The sequence below is a fragment of the Stegodyphus dumicola genome, chromosome 7 (genome assembly GCF_044657685.1).
Source record: "Stegodyphus dumicola isolate Sdum_Otavi_A_Nest chromosome 7, ASM4465768v1".
Lineage (NCBI taxonomy): Eukaryota > Metazoa > Arthropoda > Arachnida > Araneae > Eresidae > Stegodyphus > Stegodyphus dumicola.
Genome location: NC_140774.1, coordinates 154,757,568 through 154,775,367, shown reverse-complemented (window position 1 = coordinate 154,775,367; position 17,800 = coordinate 154,757,568). Strand labels below are relative to the sequence as shown.

Here is a 17,800-nt window from a genome sequence, read left to right as displayed (position 1 = left end):
TGCAAATTAGGTGAACAAAGTTAGGTTTGTTCGAACGGGAAATGGAGAAGTGTGAAAAACGTTTAATTTCACTTAAAATTTGTTGTTGTTTTTCTTGAAATAGGCTGTTTTTTTCTGATATATTGAAAAGGAACTTGACAAGTAAATGGTTTCAATCAGATCTTTTGTAATACGATTTAATTCTTTATTTTTTTAAGGTGCTTTTTGAAAAACCTTGCTAAAAATAATACACTCCTTAATGAAAGAGTAATTTAACGCTTTTTGAAAATCTTGATTAGTTAGGTAATTTAATTGCTAATAAATTTGTTCAAGAAGTAAATATTAAATAACGGCAAGTCGGACATTTCACGGTAATGTTGCATTAGTTAATATAATAATAATAAATAAATTTTTTTTGGGTATATAATGTCTGCCATATGATCGTACTTCACTCACGTTTCGAATTCTAGTTCTAAAGAAATATAAATTTAATCATCGTTGATGGAATGTACGTTTTAGAGCTTAGTATAGAATGAAGAAATACAATTTTTAACCAGAAAATCAGCTTTCTATTTTTCAAAGTAAAGTATTCATCGTTTATTTCTAAAATGCAAACTTTCCAACCATTTTTGTCATGTCTTCACAAGATCAGTAACTCCTTTAGAGTCGATCGTTTTTAGACCAAGGAGATCACATTCGTGGAAATGCTAATGACATACAGTTTTTTTTTTTTTTTTCGTAATAAACATCATACACTATGTATTATTTTGATTAGCTCACACCCTTGTATGTAACAAGTTTTTTTAATACGTTTGAAATTACAGCGCGTTTCTATTGATATAAAATTCAAGTAGTATAAAATCGTTAAAAAAAGATTAAATAATGTACTTAAATATCCGTGGGAAATGTTACGACTACCTGTGCAGTATAAATTTTTAGAAATCGATCTGTCTTTTATTTTCTATTTTTTGATATCAAAAGTGATTTTTTTTCTTTTATTAATGTTAATAGTAAGCCCTGCATGAAAATATCTTTCCTGGCGCTGACAGCCTTCGAATGTATTGCCATAATACGTAACTTAACCCGTTATTCGTGCAATTAAATGTCTCCTATAATTATATGTTTGCTACTTTTTAAGTTACTACTTGTTTCTTGTAGATACGTTCTTCAAATTTTATTTACATGCAAATACCATTATTGCTGACAAATTCAAAACACAATAAATGAATGAGAGTTTATGAGAGAGCCCTTTCAATATAAAAATACTAAGTTTTCTTTCAACATAATCTGTGAAGTGTGTACTTGACGGGAAGATTGTGTTTTTGATGCACAGTTTCTGACTTTGATGAAAGTAGGGATGCTGTGTTCTATATTATTTTTCTTGAATTCCTTTTATTCTAAAGAATCCGTAGAAGTAATTCTTGTATCTGCCAGAAACTAAGGATAAAATAGAAGAAAACAGCATTTAACTTTCCAAGTTTCAACGTCTTATTAGTACTGAAGGAATATTTTGGCTTAAAATTTGTAGATTATGGAGCATTTACGCAAAGACCTTCCAAGGCACAAGTGGCGTAAGCCGAACTTCGTTACTAAGCAACTAGACCTTCATGCGTAACGGAAACTGGTATAAGGAACTTGTGTAAATGTCCTAACTGATGAACTTTATACCAATCTGGTTTAAGAACCCATCCATCACAGCGAAGAGAATACGGACTGACATTCAGTCGACGGCTTCGCTGAGTCAGCTGCAGCTTTACCTTCCCTGAACGGCTACGATTATCTCTGTCCACCGATGTTAAAAGAGTTAATGTCTTTTAGGCCTTAAGTCTGTTGACAATAATGATAGATAGACCATCGAAGGAAAAATCGCATGAAACCTTGATAAGGGGGAAAACAATTACAAAGTTTTTGTAAAAAGTCGCTTTATTTCAATGCGTGGTAAAAAGTCACTCTATTTCAATCTTTCAGTAGCATACACAGTGCCATGTTCAGGGCAGTCCTTTAGTATCACGCATAATGCTAAGTTGGTAGTCTACCTTTTTCAGTTCTCTAATGCATGTTAAAATAATGGAAGATACAGCAACTGAAAGGCGATGTTTGCTGTCCCCTAACCGGCGTTTCTTGAACTAATATATTTTAACGACCTGTCTGCGAGCAATATTTCAGAGTAAAGTTTGATTAACTATTGAAATTTATTTATATTTAATATTGTTCATTAGACTGTTCTTAAAAGAGAAAGCTCTTAAAGAGATAGATCACTTCAGTAATTTCAGGTAAATATTTTGGTTTGTTGAACTAATTAAATTTTACCTCACAAGAGACTCTGTTGAACATTTCGAAAGACAGCTGAAAATTACAGCAATAATAATAAGAAGAACAACTATAATGATAAGAATAGTAACAATAATAAAAATAATGATAACAAAAACAACAACAGTAATCATAAAGTAACAACAAAAGTAGTACTAATAATAATAATAAGAAGAAGAAGAAGAACTATATAATGACTAGAACGATAACAATAAAAAAAATAATGATAACAAAAACAACAACAGTAATCATAAAGTAACAACAAAAGTAGTACTAATAATAAGAAGAACTATATAATGACAAGAACGATAACAATAAAAAAATAATGATAACAAAAACAACAACAGTAATCATAAAGTAACAACAAAAGTAGTACTACTAATAATAATAATAATAAGAAGAAGAACTATATAATGACAAGAACGATAACATTAAAAAAATTATGATAACAAAAACAACAACAGTAATCATAAAGTAACAACAAAAGTAGTACTAATAATAATAATAATAAGAAGAAGAAGAACTATATAATGACAAGAACGATAACAATAAAAAAAATAATGATAACAAAAGCAACAACAGTAATCATAAAGTAACAACAAAAGTAGTACTAATAATAATAAGAAGAAGAACTATATAATGACAAGAACGATAACAATAAAAAAAATAATGATAACAAAAACAACAAGAGTAATCATAAAGTAACAACAAAAGTAGTACTACTACTACTAATAATAATAATAATAATAAGAAGAAGAACTATATAATGACAAGAACGATAACAATAAAAAAAATAATGATAACAAAAACAACAACAGTAATCATAAAGTAACAACAAAAGTAGTACTAATAATAATAATAATAAGAAGAAGAAGAACTATATAATGACAAGAACGATAACAATAAAAAAAATAATGATAACAAAAACAACAACAGTAATCATAAAGTAACAACAAAAGTAGTACTAATAATAATAATAAGAAGAAGAAGAAGAACTATATAATGACAAGAACGATAACAATAAAAAAAATAATGATAACAAAAACAACAACAGTAATCATAAAGTAACAACAAAAGTAGTAATAATAATAATAATAAGAAGAAGAAGAAGAACTATATAATGACAAGAACGATAACAATAAAAAAAATAATGATAACAAAAACAACAGTAATCATAATAGTAGCAATAATAATAATAACAATAATAATAATAATAGCAATAATAGTAATAAACAGTATTCATTGGCAAATTTATTAAAAATTATGCTTTTTATTCTCCATTGCTATTCGATATTTTAAAAGCCTTTCGTAATTCACTACTTTCTCATATTGTTTTACTTACTCCTAAAATATCTGAAAAAAAGCCGCCCAGACGGTATAGGTGGTAAGGGGAGCCTACTGCGATATCGAAGGGCCCGGGTTCAAATTTCGGAGAAGGCATGGATGTTTGTAAATGTATAATGTCTTTACGGCATGGGGGCACTCTAAATATATGGCGAGCCGAAAGTCCTCGCGAGAGGTTGATGGTAAGGAAAGAGAGGTGAGAGACCCTCGGACCCGTCCCCCCGGGGTTCTCTCTATGAAAATTGCGAGCAGAACTAAGCGAAGTCATATTGTCACCTGTATGGTGCTGAAGTCTGTCGCCGACGACAGGCGCAATCATCTTGTCCTTGCCACGATGAATTTCATGAACTTGTTCTGATGTTGCCGGCAGACAAGTGAGATAAGTTACAACAAGAACAACATATCTGAAATAAGCTTTTATACTTAATTTTTCTTCCCTTAAGTCAAAAACCGACTGGGAAAGGGATCAATTTCATCGCCAAGAAATTCATGAAACGGGTTCCTTTTCACACTATACGTGGGGAAATAATTTTATAGCAATGTGCAGAGCGTACGGGGAAATCATTTAATTTTTATGTGCAGTCAAAGTAACAGGAGAAATTCAACTCCATTTCTGCTTTGTAGAGTTTACAATCATTAACTACTTTTAATTAAGCAAGTTTGAATAAATTTTTTTTTCATATTTCATCAGCATAATTTGCTTTAATTTTTATTTATTTTTTTTTTTTTATTTTTTTTTCCTAACAGAAGTGAAAATGAAAATCAAGACAGTTCGACAAAACAATCTAGTGAAAATGTAAGTTTCAATTTTATTAAAAATAATTGGATTACTATTGAAGATCTGATTTGTTATTCTTTGTATTATTCTGTATTTTCTGTAGCAGTTAATGTTAAAAATCGTTTGGGGAAATAATATGGCCAATCCGTATATCGATGGTCAACAGAAATTACATAAATTATGCCGTTACTTAATTTAAATTCCGTGATTAGAAATGTCATCATCAAGTCATCATACCGAATACAACTATGCCATAAAGTGGTTGATAAGCCAGCTTTGCTTATATTTATAAACATTTTCTGTTTCTATTCTGTAAAAAATAGAAATTATTAAAGAATAAAAAGTTTGTGTTGTAAATTTAAAGTACGTATCTATGCCTCTCCCTTCAGTTAAATAAAAAGGAAACAAATTGATGTAATTTTCAGTTCCAGAAATTAACCATTGCAGAAAATTGTCAAAATTAATGTGAAATCTCGATTAACCGGCTTTCGGATTAACCGAGTCTTGTCTAAAATAGGTTTCTTCAGTAAGGTACGATAAAAAAATTACTGTCACAAACCGTCAGCGTAAAACAGAACTAACTGTCCACGGAAAATACAGAGAAGAAAATAAAAATGCGTATTATCAGAAGATGTTCTAATATTTAAGAGTTGTTTTTATTTGCAACAACGCAATTTAATTGTACGTAATCGGGAATGTAAAAAACATCAAATTATCCATTAAAAGTATACTACTCAATTGTAAAAATATATCGGGTACACAGCCATTAAGCTTCTGTTATACCATTTATTATAACCCAAATTTCTTCATCTCTAGTCATGTTTATTCTTCCACATTTTTTTTTTTTTTTTTTCCGTTGAAATGTTTCATTTTTTTTTTTTTTTTTTCAGCATTAAAACTAATATTATACTGAAATAAAATTGGTATTTAACTCCAATTCCAAAAAAGCTTAGAATAATAGAATATAATAAATGGAGATACCATTTCTATTCATTTTTCTTTTTCGTTCTTTCTTTTAATGAAATATATACATTGTAGATGCCAACTGTTTACTAATTTCTCGATTTTTTTCTGCTCAGGTGCCAAAAAGGCGATTTCTGCGTTGCCCAGCAGCTGTGACCGTAGCCCACCTTAAAAAATTCATCCGAATGAAATATGGAATTCCGAATTCGTATGAAGTAAGTTCATTCTCATAGTTTATTTATTTTGTCTCTGAGCCTATATAGCAGAATACTGCTAATCCGAACTTCACTCTCTGCATCGCCGAGGTATCCGAACAAAGCAATTTAAAATTAAATTTGAAATATAAATAAAACTGGAAATATGAAAGGATGAAGATGAAGATTAAATTGGAATGCCTTCGTAATAGTTGCCTGTCATAAAAATGCAGCATTTTTTATGTAAGTGATCTCATAGGTAGAAAACTTAATAGCGTTCTAGCATAGAAAAATAGCGTTCTAGCATAAAGTGACCGCACTGTTATGCAAATTATCAAGCTTCCTTGTTTTTTCGGAAATGCTGGTACCACAGAATTGCCAGTGCCTTTATGCAGGTCGGTCACTTTTACGCGGCAGAAGAGGACTGCTACCCTGACTGGCTATAAAATTTGCCTCAGAGCATTATTATCATTAACAGCGTTCGATTTGCACAAAGGTACCAGCACTTCGGTTGCGGGCTACCGTTAAGGAGAAGTCCCATTACAATGAATGATCCAGTTACATCAAATCCGAAAGCAATAAACTAATGATTCTTAAAAGTTCAGTGACCCTTTTCATGTAATGTACTTTTTTTGTCATTACATTTTTGTAGTAAAATTAACAAAGATTACATTTTGGTTTAAAAAAACCGATAGCGGATCCTTGAATTAACTTAGGTTTGGTTTGATTTATGTGATTATGGCAAAGCCTCAAGGGCTATCTGCCTAAGGGTAGGGATACCTTCGTGGAGGACTTTCTAACGGAAACTGGATCAAATGCACGTTACACGTCGGGAAAAGCACGAAAATGCCCATGCATCCAGCCCTTTCGCGGGATTCGGACCTCGGACCGAACTACCGGTCTTCAGCGACTTTACCGCTTGGTCACTGGTGGGCCTGGGGAAGACTTAATTTAGTGTGCGTTGGTATTGTTACTGAGATGTTACTGTGCTTTACATAATTATTTCCAAATAGATTTTGTTTCTGTTATTAAATTATGATGAAGTAGAAAATGGAAGCATATGAATGCAGGGTTTAATTTCTAAATTAAAAGTGCTCGGAAGGCCATCTGGAATATGGAAGAGAAATGAATACATAATGGAAGAGGGAAAATAAAATAAAATAAATAAAAAAGAATTAAAATGAAACAATACGCAAAAAAAGAATAAATAAAAGTATTTATAAATTGTTATAAATTAACTAGTGTAGTAAGAAGAATTATAAATTAAAATCAATGCAGTTTAACATGAATAACTAAAAACAATGAAATGAAATAAAAAGCGAAAGGTAAGGTTAGGTTAATGGAATGATGGCAAAGCACACGAGGATTATCTGCTTAAGGAGAGTGATGCCTTTGTGGGAGACTTTCTAATAAAAATTGGTTGGTTACCGAAGGAAAAATTACGAACCCCGTAACCTCTACGAGGTTGGTTTTCGTAATTTTCGTTCCCCCCTTTTGCTTGGGTTCGAACCTGGATCGAACTACCAGTATTCAGCGGTCCACGTTAGAAAGCAGATGAAAAACGACTAAATTAACGAAGCTAATGTATACGACAATTAAAGAAAGGTTTTGATATCAGATAAAATACTTCCTTATTTGGGCTTGAATTTTATTTAAAGTTTTCTTGACTAAAAGGGTGATGTCCCACAGAGATAACATTTCGAAAGAGAGATTTGTTCCTCAGATGCTTGTCCATGTTTTGCTCTCTTTATATTTTGCTCTTCGAAGAAAAACTAAAGCATCAATCATTCAGTACAGTTTTAACAACTGCTGAAACATAAATTTCTGTCATTACTGCAACTGCTGAAACAGTTGTTGCAGTAATGACAGAAATTTATGTTTATAGTTGCGATTTAGTTGCATAGCGAAATGTCGCAGTTCATTTTAGTCAGGGCTTTCTGTATAGAATAACCATTTCGTTCAAAAAAATAACTGCCAGAACCGGGCTTCATTGGCCTCAGAACGAATTTTGAAAGACCCTGCGTCACGGACTTCATCACTCATTGACCTTTCTTGGTAAATAATATTGAGTCAGAGTGATTAAAAGCAGAGTCCTTTAAAGAAAAAAGCATAAAGGAAATTGCTTCCTTGGGAAAATTAATCTTCTTGGAGCAGGAGTGAGTTTCTCTTGTGTGCTTTGTCGTAAGCAATTCCAGATCGCGCGTGTGTGTTTATGTCCACATTTGCGATTACTACGAGAAAGCAGTTGTTTTGAAAACTCTGAAATCAAGCTATTAAGGATTTGCGTACTCCTCTGTGTTCCATGTATCTGGTCTGCTCTGCAGAATATGTTTTAATTATCTAAATAAGGTATAAATGAAAGGCGCTGTGTATTCATACCTGTACATTTTGCTTTATGGCAGTACATGGAATAATGATTTTGGTATTGTTACAATTTTAAAACGGAAACTTTCGACTCTTGAATATTTTTTAATATCCTTACATTCTAAATATTTTTTGTCAATGGCATGATTATCCATGGCTGCAGTTACTGGATTAATCTGATTTGATGGCATCGTTGCTGCTTAGCATTTTCTTCATTATTTCGTGATTCTCAAACTGTGGTTGTCAAATAATTGATGTAGATTAAATTCTCATATCTTTGCTGTATGCAGATGCTCATAAAGGTCGCCGACTGGTTAGGACCACTGAATACTGGAGGTTCGACCTGGGTTCGGTTGTAGGCGAAGAGGCTGTATGCATAGTTGTTGGTTTTCATATGTGTAACATGAATACGAGACAATTTCCTTTAGAAAGGTCCTCTATGATTGTCTTCCTCCTTTGAGGCAGATATGTCTCGTACGCATTGTAGTATTCAGGTTAAAAAACTCAAGCCATGATAATGCGTATCCTCAAAGGCACGTGGCATTTTCAGAGGTATACGAAACCTGGGTGGGTGGGGGGTTACCGCGTAACTCTCAAGGGAAAATGACCGTATAATGCCGTATTTCATAGAATCGACAGTGCTTGAATCAAAGCCGGCAGACGATGGACGTTTTAAAAAGAAATTTTGATAAAGATGTAAAACTGGGTAAGAAAATTAATGCTGTTTTTTGTCATCCTCAAAGCTTCATCGCAGACATAGGATTCAAACTCTGTAGAATTGACGAAAGTATACGATCGACATGGCGTAGGCTGGAGACAAGACTGGAATGGATACGGCATAAAATCAACACCAATATAGGATCGACGCGACGTTTTCTCGATCCTGAAATAAGATTGACACGACGTAGAAACCTAATCTAGATAGGAATGGATGGGACGTTGGCTCGGCATAAATCTAGGATCGACAGAGTGCAGAATGTACACCGGCATAGAATCAGTTTGACGAGTATCGACACCGAACTATAATGGGCAGGCATAGAATCAACACCGATCAATATGCGAAAACTCAAAGTGGCGAAAGCTGGACACCAGACTAATATCAACACAACGTAGACTGAACACCAGCATAGGACCAACGTAGCTTATGCTTGACTGTGGACTAGAATCGACACCGGACCCTAGTAGATCGAAGAATCACCAACGGCACAGTATCGACGCGACGCACGCTGGACACTGAAAGACTCCGACACCGTACTAGGATAAACGTAGTGTAGAATTGACTCTAGCGTAAGATCAAAGCAGCATAGTTTCGACATCGGATTAGGATAGATATGTCGTAGAATCCTGCATAGGGTCGACGCGATGTGGGTTCGACATCGGATTATGATGGATACTGCATAGAATCAACAGCGGCATGTAGTAGACGTTGGCATAACTTAGACATATCTTATTACTAGGACAGTTTCATAAGAGGGAAAGAAAATTCTAATTAGTGAAAATTCTTCCCTGAAGTGTTACGCTTCAGGGAAGCTGCGTAAGATCGATACTAACGTAAGATCGATGTCAGCACAGCATCGAAACCAATTTCGGGCCACTGTGGGGATTCTTTGCCAACAAAGAGGATATCGATCCCACACAGAGTCGATTTTGTGCTGCATATCTTACTTAATATTTGTTTTTCTTTTAAAGAGAAAGGAAGAAGACATTTAGAAAGAAAGTAAACGATTTCTTAGTATGAAAATTCATTAAAATTAGTTAAAATTGGAGTGTACCAACCCACTACCATGAATTCCAAAGTTAATTCAAGTGGAGACCTTTACCAACATTTCCTAGTAGATTCAATTTGACAATCCATATTAACGCTTCTGAACTGGTTCCAGCGATTTTCCGTTTAGAGGCATATATAATGATGAATATCTTGTGTGTTTATTAGCGACTAATTTTATGTCACTTCTTGGCCAATTACATAAATTGTAAATAGTGAAGCTTTCTCTCAACTCCCCATTTTTTTCCCTTTCAAAACTGCTTTGTGATTACTGCTTTACAGCTTTTTTTGGAGAAAGATGCATAAAATATAAATTAGGTATTAAAAGAACGTTTCACTTCTCGAATCTTACAAAACCCAGGGTGCTTCATGTTCGGGAACATCGATTCATCTTCGTCTTCCCCCATGCGTGTGAACATACTTTGGAATCCACCCACGTTCTGGATGTAACACCGTATCAGTTGTGCTTGGAAAAGCCTTTTTTTACACCAATTTCACTATCTTTACGGATGTGTTGGAGCAATATATGCGTTGAGTGGTGACAGTACCCGAGAGACGAGTTCCGGCGTCACGTGACCTGACAGCCCCGCTTTTAAGACCCTAATAACGGAGACTTCCTGTAGGGAAGTGAGAAGCGTGTGTATCGATTTTTTGGATTTCACGCGGAGGGGGATGCCGGTTTTCTTTTCCAGTTCACTTTCACTTCTTTCCATGTGCTTTCTACCCCAGGATTAGGTTCTTACTCCGAGAATAATGTAATCAGACATTGCAGGATTGCCTTTTTTTCCTTCAAAAAATGTGAACGCATACCATGTTTTAGTTTTGGATTTCTCTTTAAGTAGAAATGGAGGGATTTTTACTGCAGATTCTGCTTCAGCCTCTTTGCTCCCAGCAGTCTCTCTCCGTAGGCCAACCGTATCGAATGTGCTCCTGAAGCGAAGTGTCACCTTTGGCCCACTGTTCTTATTTGATACTCTGAAATAAAACTAATAGCTTATTTGAATTACTAATAGTTTATTTGGAAGTTTAAAAGCGAATGACTAAAGAATGTTAGTATTCCACGAAATAAACTCTGTTATTATTAAATAAGATTTGTTTCCTTCAATTAATGTGAGAATAGAAAATAGAACAGAAATGGACTAGGAAAAAAATAACAGAAGCAGAAATGATTTGGCTTTCCTTTTTTATGTTGCACAGAACTTGTAACAGTGCTGTGAGGAACTAAAGAAAAGAAAATTATCATATCTTACGAAAGGATTTTTAATCATTTAAAAAAATAGCGAAAGACTGGAATTGGAAACACTTTATAGCCTATGATAATATCTCGGATTATTTGTTAAAGAAGTATTATTCTTCAGAATATTCAGCTAATAACTTAACAACAGCCAAGGTTACTAGTGACAGAGTGAGTAAACACGCTGAACGGTGGCTATTTTCATCTCGTGTTCGATTCTGGCGAACATCACTAGCTGTTGTGCTTTTCCCCATATGTTGCATTCAAGATTTTACTTCGCAGCAAAAATGATCATGGGAGGGGGGGGGGAAACAAACTCAATCGAAATGTATGCAGCTTGCAACATAATAATAATATTAATGTTTTGCGTGTACTTCAGCCGCTACACGGCGAAAATCTGAAATATCAGATAATGAGATTTTTCTGGTAATATTTTAATTCGCTAAGTCACTATAATGGAAGCATTTCAGTCTAAATGAATAATAATAATAATAATAATAATTGTAAATTCTTGCTATGCTTTTAAAATTTGAAAGTTTGTTTTAAAATAATTAAGTTTGAAATGTTAATAAAGTTTGAATATTTGCATTTTGTTTGTCAGGTTAGCATTTCTTTTTACAAAAGCATATAATTTCAGGTATTTTTTTAAAACTTCAAAATTGAAATTTAGCTCAGACACTACAGAAATTGAAATTCATTTGCTATTTGGAAAATGTGTCGGACCGTTGTGTGTGTGTGGGGGGGGGTTGGGAGGGGGAGATTCTAAAATACACTCGATGAGGGAAAGAAAAACAAAAATCATATCTCACAAATATGATTTTATATCTGATAATAACTGTACGTCTTGATTAATATTGATATCTGATAATAACCGTACGTCTTTCATTCCGAAAGCTGCAGAATTTTATTTTTCCGCTTGTAGATTTTCTAAAGCACACGTTAAATTCATTGTTCGCAAATGGAAAACAATCCCACCGCCCATGTGAATGGACAATCGATATTTTTTACCGCTGAGTCTTTCTTTGCCTTTTTATGCACATTCAGATTTATTATCATATACCACCACAGCGATATTTATCTTTTAGTATTTCTTCAGTATAAAAATCTCGATCACATATGCGATGATTTCAAACAGATTTGGATATAAAAGAATGAATGAAAAGGAATAGAAAAGAAACGGCAGAAGTTAAAAAACAGTAATAAAAAAAGAATTGCCGTTTCTTTTTTATGCTGCATACTTGTCTCAAAATAGCACAGTAAATAGTTCCATAAAAAAGATCTCATATTTTATAAAAGACTTCTTAAATAATAAAAAATGTATCGGAAGATTAGAATTGGAAAAACTTTATAGCGTCAGATTATTTGTTACAGAACTATTGTTCTTTAGAATATTCATCTAATAACAGTAGTGACAAGAGTTCAGCGACGTTAAACCGACGACAGTTAAAACCCTCTAGCGAAAGAGTGAATAAAACCGCAATTTTTTTCCCCCCATCTCGAGTTCGATTCCTAGCGAACGAGCTAATCATATGAAGATTTCATGCTTTTTCTAATATGTAACGTGAATACAAGCCATTTTTCTTTAAAAATGTCTTAAAAATATCTAAGGCCATACCCTCGCGTACATTTGCCATAATTACTGTATTTACTCACGTAATAGTCGCACTTTTTTTGCCAATTTTTCATTGTAAAAAAATCTAGGTGCGATTATTATGCGGGATAATCTACTACACAATATTGTGCACTTTTGACGGTTTTTTCTGCTTCAAAAAGGGGGTGCAACTATTACCCGAGTAAATACGGTAGCAAATCAGTTAATAGTAATAAACTTTTACAATAAAGTAGACGCAGTTATTTACGTAGTTACCGACAAATTTTAGAAGAGTATGCTTAGCAACTTTCGAATAGGAAACCGTTTTTCAAAGTGAAACAGAGTTAATTCAAGCTTTAACTACAAGTGTAATCGAAGCTTCTCCGCATAACCCGACGACTTCCACGCTGTAACTCCTTAGAATTTTTAAGAATTGGTTACACTACGGTTGTGACCAGGAGCGGATGCGGATGGTCTGACTGGCATGGTGAGTTTAAAAAAAAAAGTGATAGCACCTTTTCGAACATTTTCCATTGTTCATCAAGACACTTAAATCATAAAGACACAAAGGTAGACGGCACTCTCATGAACGTCAGGTTATATAACGAAAAATACTGCCTTCAACAAGATGGCAGGACGCCCATCTGAAAGATTTTATCTTGACAAATAGTCGTCTGCATATAGGTGTCGGCGTGTTTATGACAGGGTATCGTTATAAAATCGGTGGAGTCTTAGGACATAAAAATTCCATTTTGTTATGCTCTGATGTAATAGATCGAAAAGTCATGAATTTGCAATGAGCTAATGACGATGGGTTTAGTATGTTTTCCATTAATTTATGTTTCATGTTTTGGAGAGGAGAGTGTTATTAAATATTTTTCTTCCAATGAGTTTATTGTTTTTTGCTGCGTGAATCCTACAGTTATGATCAATAGTTATTCCGTTTTTAGACCATCCATACCAAATGACGAGGCGACGCCATATAGCCAGCGGCGCCTCGAGAAATTTACCGAATTCTCGCTCCTATCTGTGACCAACAGAATTGGATTAGTGCCATTATGAGTTGCCTATAACCTTGCCAATTTTGCTGCAAGAAAAGACGAATTTTTTCCGTTAAGGAAAAAACACTTCAAATGTAAATTTTAAATACATTTTTGCCGAAAGATATATGGGCCAACATTGCCTATTGACATAGCAAGCTAAAATTGCAGAAAGACTCCTTTAAAGACGCTTTTAGTCATACTACGTTTACACGTTTCTTTGCAGCTAAGTTTCATATGCGTATCGAATTGAAAATAGGAAAAAGAGATTCTTTTTGTGAAAGCACGAGCGAAAAGAATCTAAATATGGCTAACCCGCAGAGTTTCAGCAACCCTTTACGCCAAAACCAACTCTACGAGGGGGCCCACCGAAGGAATCCGTTGACGGAAGTCGAATGGCGCCCACCCCCCGCTTTCCAGCCATGGATGGCCATGATGGATGTGGCAAGTGAGGGTCGTCACGCCCTCGTGACACAGTGGCACCCCCATCCAGTCGGAACGGGAGAGAAAGAAGAAAAAAAAGGGAGGGGGTGATATTTTCAGGCGTCGTATTCTCATTTCGGCTTCCGACTGGCCCGCTGCCACAATTAGAAAGGAATGATTGGCGTTCGGGACCCTCCACTTCGTTGGTCCAGGGTCCGATATCGGAATGAGAAACCTCCGCTTCCGGCCAATCGGAAAGCAGAGATGCACCATTTCGAATGCTGTGGAATGTTAAAGAGCAGCTGCTTTTTTTAGGCATGCAGCTGGAATACTCATCACTCATAACGGAACAATTATATAATTACTCACGCTTCTAATTTGAATGAGTGAATTTATTAATTTCCCCAGTCACCAACGAAAATTTATGATTTAAGCTACATATGCTCGCTATAAATTTTTATATGGTGGAAGCTGTTTATCCCGACGTAATATGGGTACTCGGAAAACCAAAAACTTAGGATACTTGCGTAATGCCCAATGCATGCTACCTTAGATAATTAAAAAAATGAATACATTTGTTACCTCGAATGGCAGATAGCCTTGCTCAAAAACTCGGACGAAATGGCAAATCACAGACCTTCAAAGCCGTCTGTAAATATGAAGCTTAACACAAAGTGTGTCATGTTTTTTTTTTTTTTTTTTTTTTTCCCTCCAAGATAGTAAGATTGGTATTGGTTCGAGATGACATGGTTGGACATTCACGCGCCTCAAGTTTCAGCAATTTACTTTCTCGAATTTTAGGGGTTGTCTACAATTTCGGGAATATCAGATTTTTCTGCAAATGACGATTGCTTACATTTCTTTTATAATTGTTAGAATATTCTTATACTTAAATCATTTTTGAAAAATCTAAACTAGAAGATTTGAGTTCTGGACTTCTGGAATATGAAGAAAATTTCGTTAATACACATATGTAGAGAGAAAACACATTTTTATTATGTCCTATTATGTAAATAGAGCACCGTTTATACGTCTTTGAAGGAACCATTCGCAAACGACGTATAAATGAGAAAGACGTAAAAAAAAATAATTTACGATGTGAAACATACATATTTAGCTGCACAATTATGATATTACTAACTTATTAGTGATATTACTAATTACTACTACTAATATTGCTAATTATTAATTTTATTGTCGTACTTTCAGTTTGTTTAAAATATGAACTACGCTAAAATAAATTTAAAATTGATATTTTGAATAACTATTTAATTAATAATATTTTAAAGGAGTTAAACAATTTTTTAATTGTTAGTATTTTTAAAATCATAAGAATGCAAATTTCTCTACCTAGTTACGTAAGATTGAAAAAAGAAGTCATATCTTTACTTGAATTACCATATTGAATAATTTTTTTCCAAGAATATTTTAAAGCAAATTTATTTATTTATTTATTTATTTATTTTAAGAAAATGACTCTGCAATTTCTTCGCGTCTTTTTTCCCATTTTCAGTTAGTCTTTTGTTCAAAACTTCGCATTCGTATATCATTTAGTTTATATATCTTTATTTATTTAGAATGTTTTCAAAACTTGTTTAAAATACTGGTAAGGAAATTAAAGGGAAACATGTAATGGGAATGAATGTAAGGGAAACGTGTGACTTTAACAGTTCATAAGATGATGAATAACATTAATATAAGCTATGGATTAGATTAGATTATTCATTTATGGCAAAGCACACGAGGGCTATCTGCCTAAAGGGAGGGATGCCTTTCGAGGAGGACTTTTTAAGGGAAACTGGCTCGTATACACATAACAGATGGGGAAAACCACGAAAACGCCCATGCAGCCAGCCCGTTCGCGGGATTCGAACCTCGGACCGAACTACCAGTGTTCAGCGTCTTTACCGCTCGGCCGCTGGTGGGCCTAAACTATGGATTAAAGTCATTCAAAATTTTATATGTAAATATAGGAATTCGTTTATGTAAAACTACTAAACCCTGGTTGGAGCATCAATGTCTTTCAAGTTCAGATCGGGGGGGGGGGGAATCAGACTGCTGTTGCTTGGAACCAAGCAAACAACAAAATATTACAAAAGGCTTATTAAGTTGATGATCTGATGATAACATGTCATGAAGCGACATTTTATCAAGGAAACCCGAAATTCTGTTGATCCTGTAACCGATACTTTGAGTTATTGAACACAGCTTTGAAGTCTTCCTTCAAGCCATCAGTCACAAAGGAACTATATTGAAGTGACGAAGAAGATTCAACCACGATCTCTTAAGCATGAAATATATCTAAGAAGTTGGCGGGGGGGAATTTCAAAATATAACATTAGAGAGATTTCATTAGAGATTAACATTAGAGAGATAAATATTCATATAATTTTTTTTGGGGGGGGGAGAGCAGAATCTATAAAACAAATAGACATTCGAACTTTATTTGGAAAAATCTTCACAGCAGACTTACTTTCTGGGAACAGATTTATAATCAAAAACTATTTTAAAATCAATAAACTTTCAATAAATTTTGCTTATTAAATATAATAAATTAAAATATGTTTGGAGAATTACTATAGTCCGACACTTCTCAAACTTTTTTTCAAGTGGGCAGCACATTTATAAATTAGAATGTTTTTCGGACAGCCTTATTCTGGTTCTCTTCGAGAGCAATTTGTTTAGCATATGTTACTGTCAATATATTTTTATAATACAATTAATTAAAATCCATTTAATTTTATACTGGTATTAAGTTAATTAACAGAAGAAAATTTATATTTGTTTTCTGTAATTCAAGGCTATTAGAGTTTGGATAATCTTTATATTATTAACTAAAAATTGATCTCGGTACTCATCGTAATGAGATGGATGAGCCTGTGGATTATTCCACAGCTATTGTGTGTCTGGATGTACGCTGGTAAGAAGCGCCACAGTCATAGTGCTGTAAATTTCTCTTTTGTCGCTAAGATTAGAGTGAGAAGTCAGTAAGTAGTGTAACCCTAATAAATTTTATAAAATGGTTAGTCTTTGAAGAAAAAGTGATAGATTATTTGCCATGTGTAATTTCCAAATTTTTAGGGTTTACTACAGTTAATTTACATGCAGTTAAGTTGAATTTTATTTTGTGTATTTGTTTGGAAACCTAAGAGGACTACGAGGGCAAGCTTCGAAAACCACAGATTGAGAAGCACTGCTATAGGCATTTACCCCCATCTATTCAATGCACTAAAGTATGCGAAAAAAGAAGTTTTGTGGCATTTTACAATTTTAGACCGATAATCTGACATATATGATAATTCTGAATCGCTAAAACCCGAGCATGTTCTATAAGGTATTTCTCCCGCCTTCTTGGCATGCCTTCGTGGTGTGGTGGTCTACACGCTGGGCGCGTTTCGATTCCCGAAGGTCCGTGTTTCAATTCCCGGCGAAGGCGTTGCTCATTTTTCATCTTTCCTGCTTCAAATTAATCTAGCGTCTCTACAGTGGCGCCCGAACTAAAAGGGTAAGGGGAGGTGGATGATGATTCTCCACATTCAGGATTTGGCGAATGGGTCCTCTAAAAACCCCAGTCGCCCTTTAAAAGGGGGAGTATATAAGGTTTTCTCCTGCCTCCTTGGCATGCCTTCGTGGTGTGGTGGTCTGCACGCTGGGCGCGTATTCTAGAGGTCTGCGGTTCGATTCCCGACGAAGAAAATGCTAATTTTTCATCTTGCCTGCTTCCAAAAGTACCTAATGTCTCTACAGTTCAACTATCAGACTTTTACTGTTCGTACAAAATTCTGTTAGAAAGGACAAGAGCTTTCATTAACATA

General features: G+C 34.3%; 1 protein-coding gene across 3 annotated transcripts in view; it reads left to right on the top strand.

Annotated features, from left to right (window-relative positions):
* Positions 1-17,800, top strand: part of LOC118182442 (uncharacterized) — a 118,313-nt gene that overhangs the window by 90,648 nt on the left and 9,865 nt on the right. For all 3 annotated transcript variants that reach the window (XM_035351796.2, XM_035351803.2, XM_035351787.2), the window contains 2 exons: positions 4,381-4,429; positions 5,491-5,589. In XM_035351796.2, coding sequence (XP_035207687.1) covers positions 4,381-4,429; positions 5,491-5,589 — 148 coding nt within the window. The remainder of the gene's footprint in view (positions 1-4,380; positions 4,430-5,490; positions 5,590-17,800) is intronic.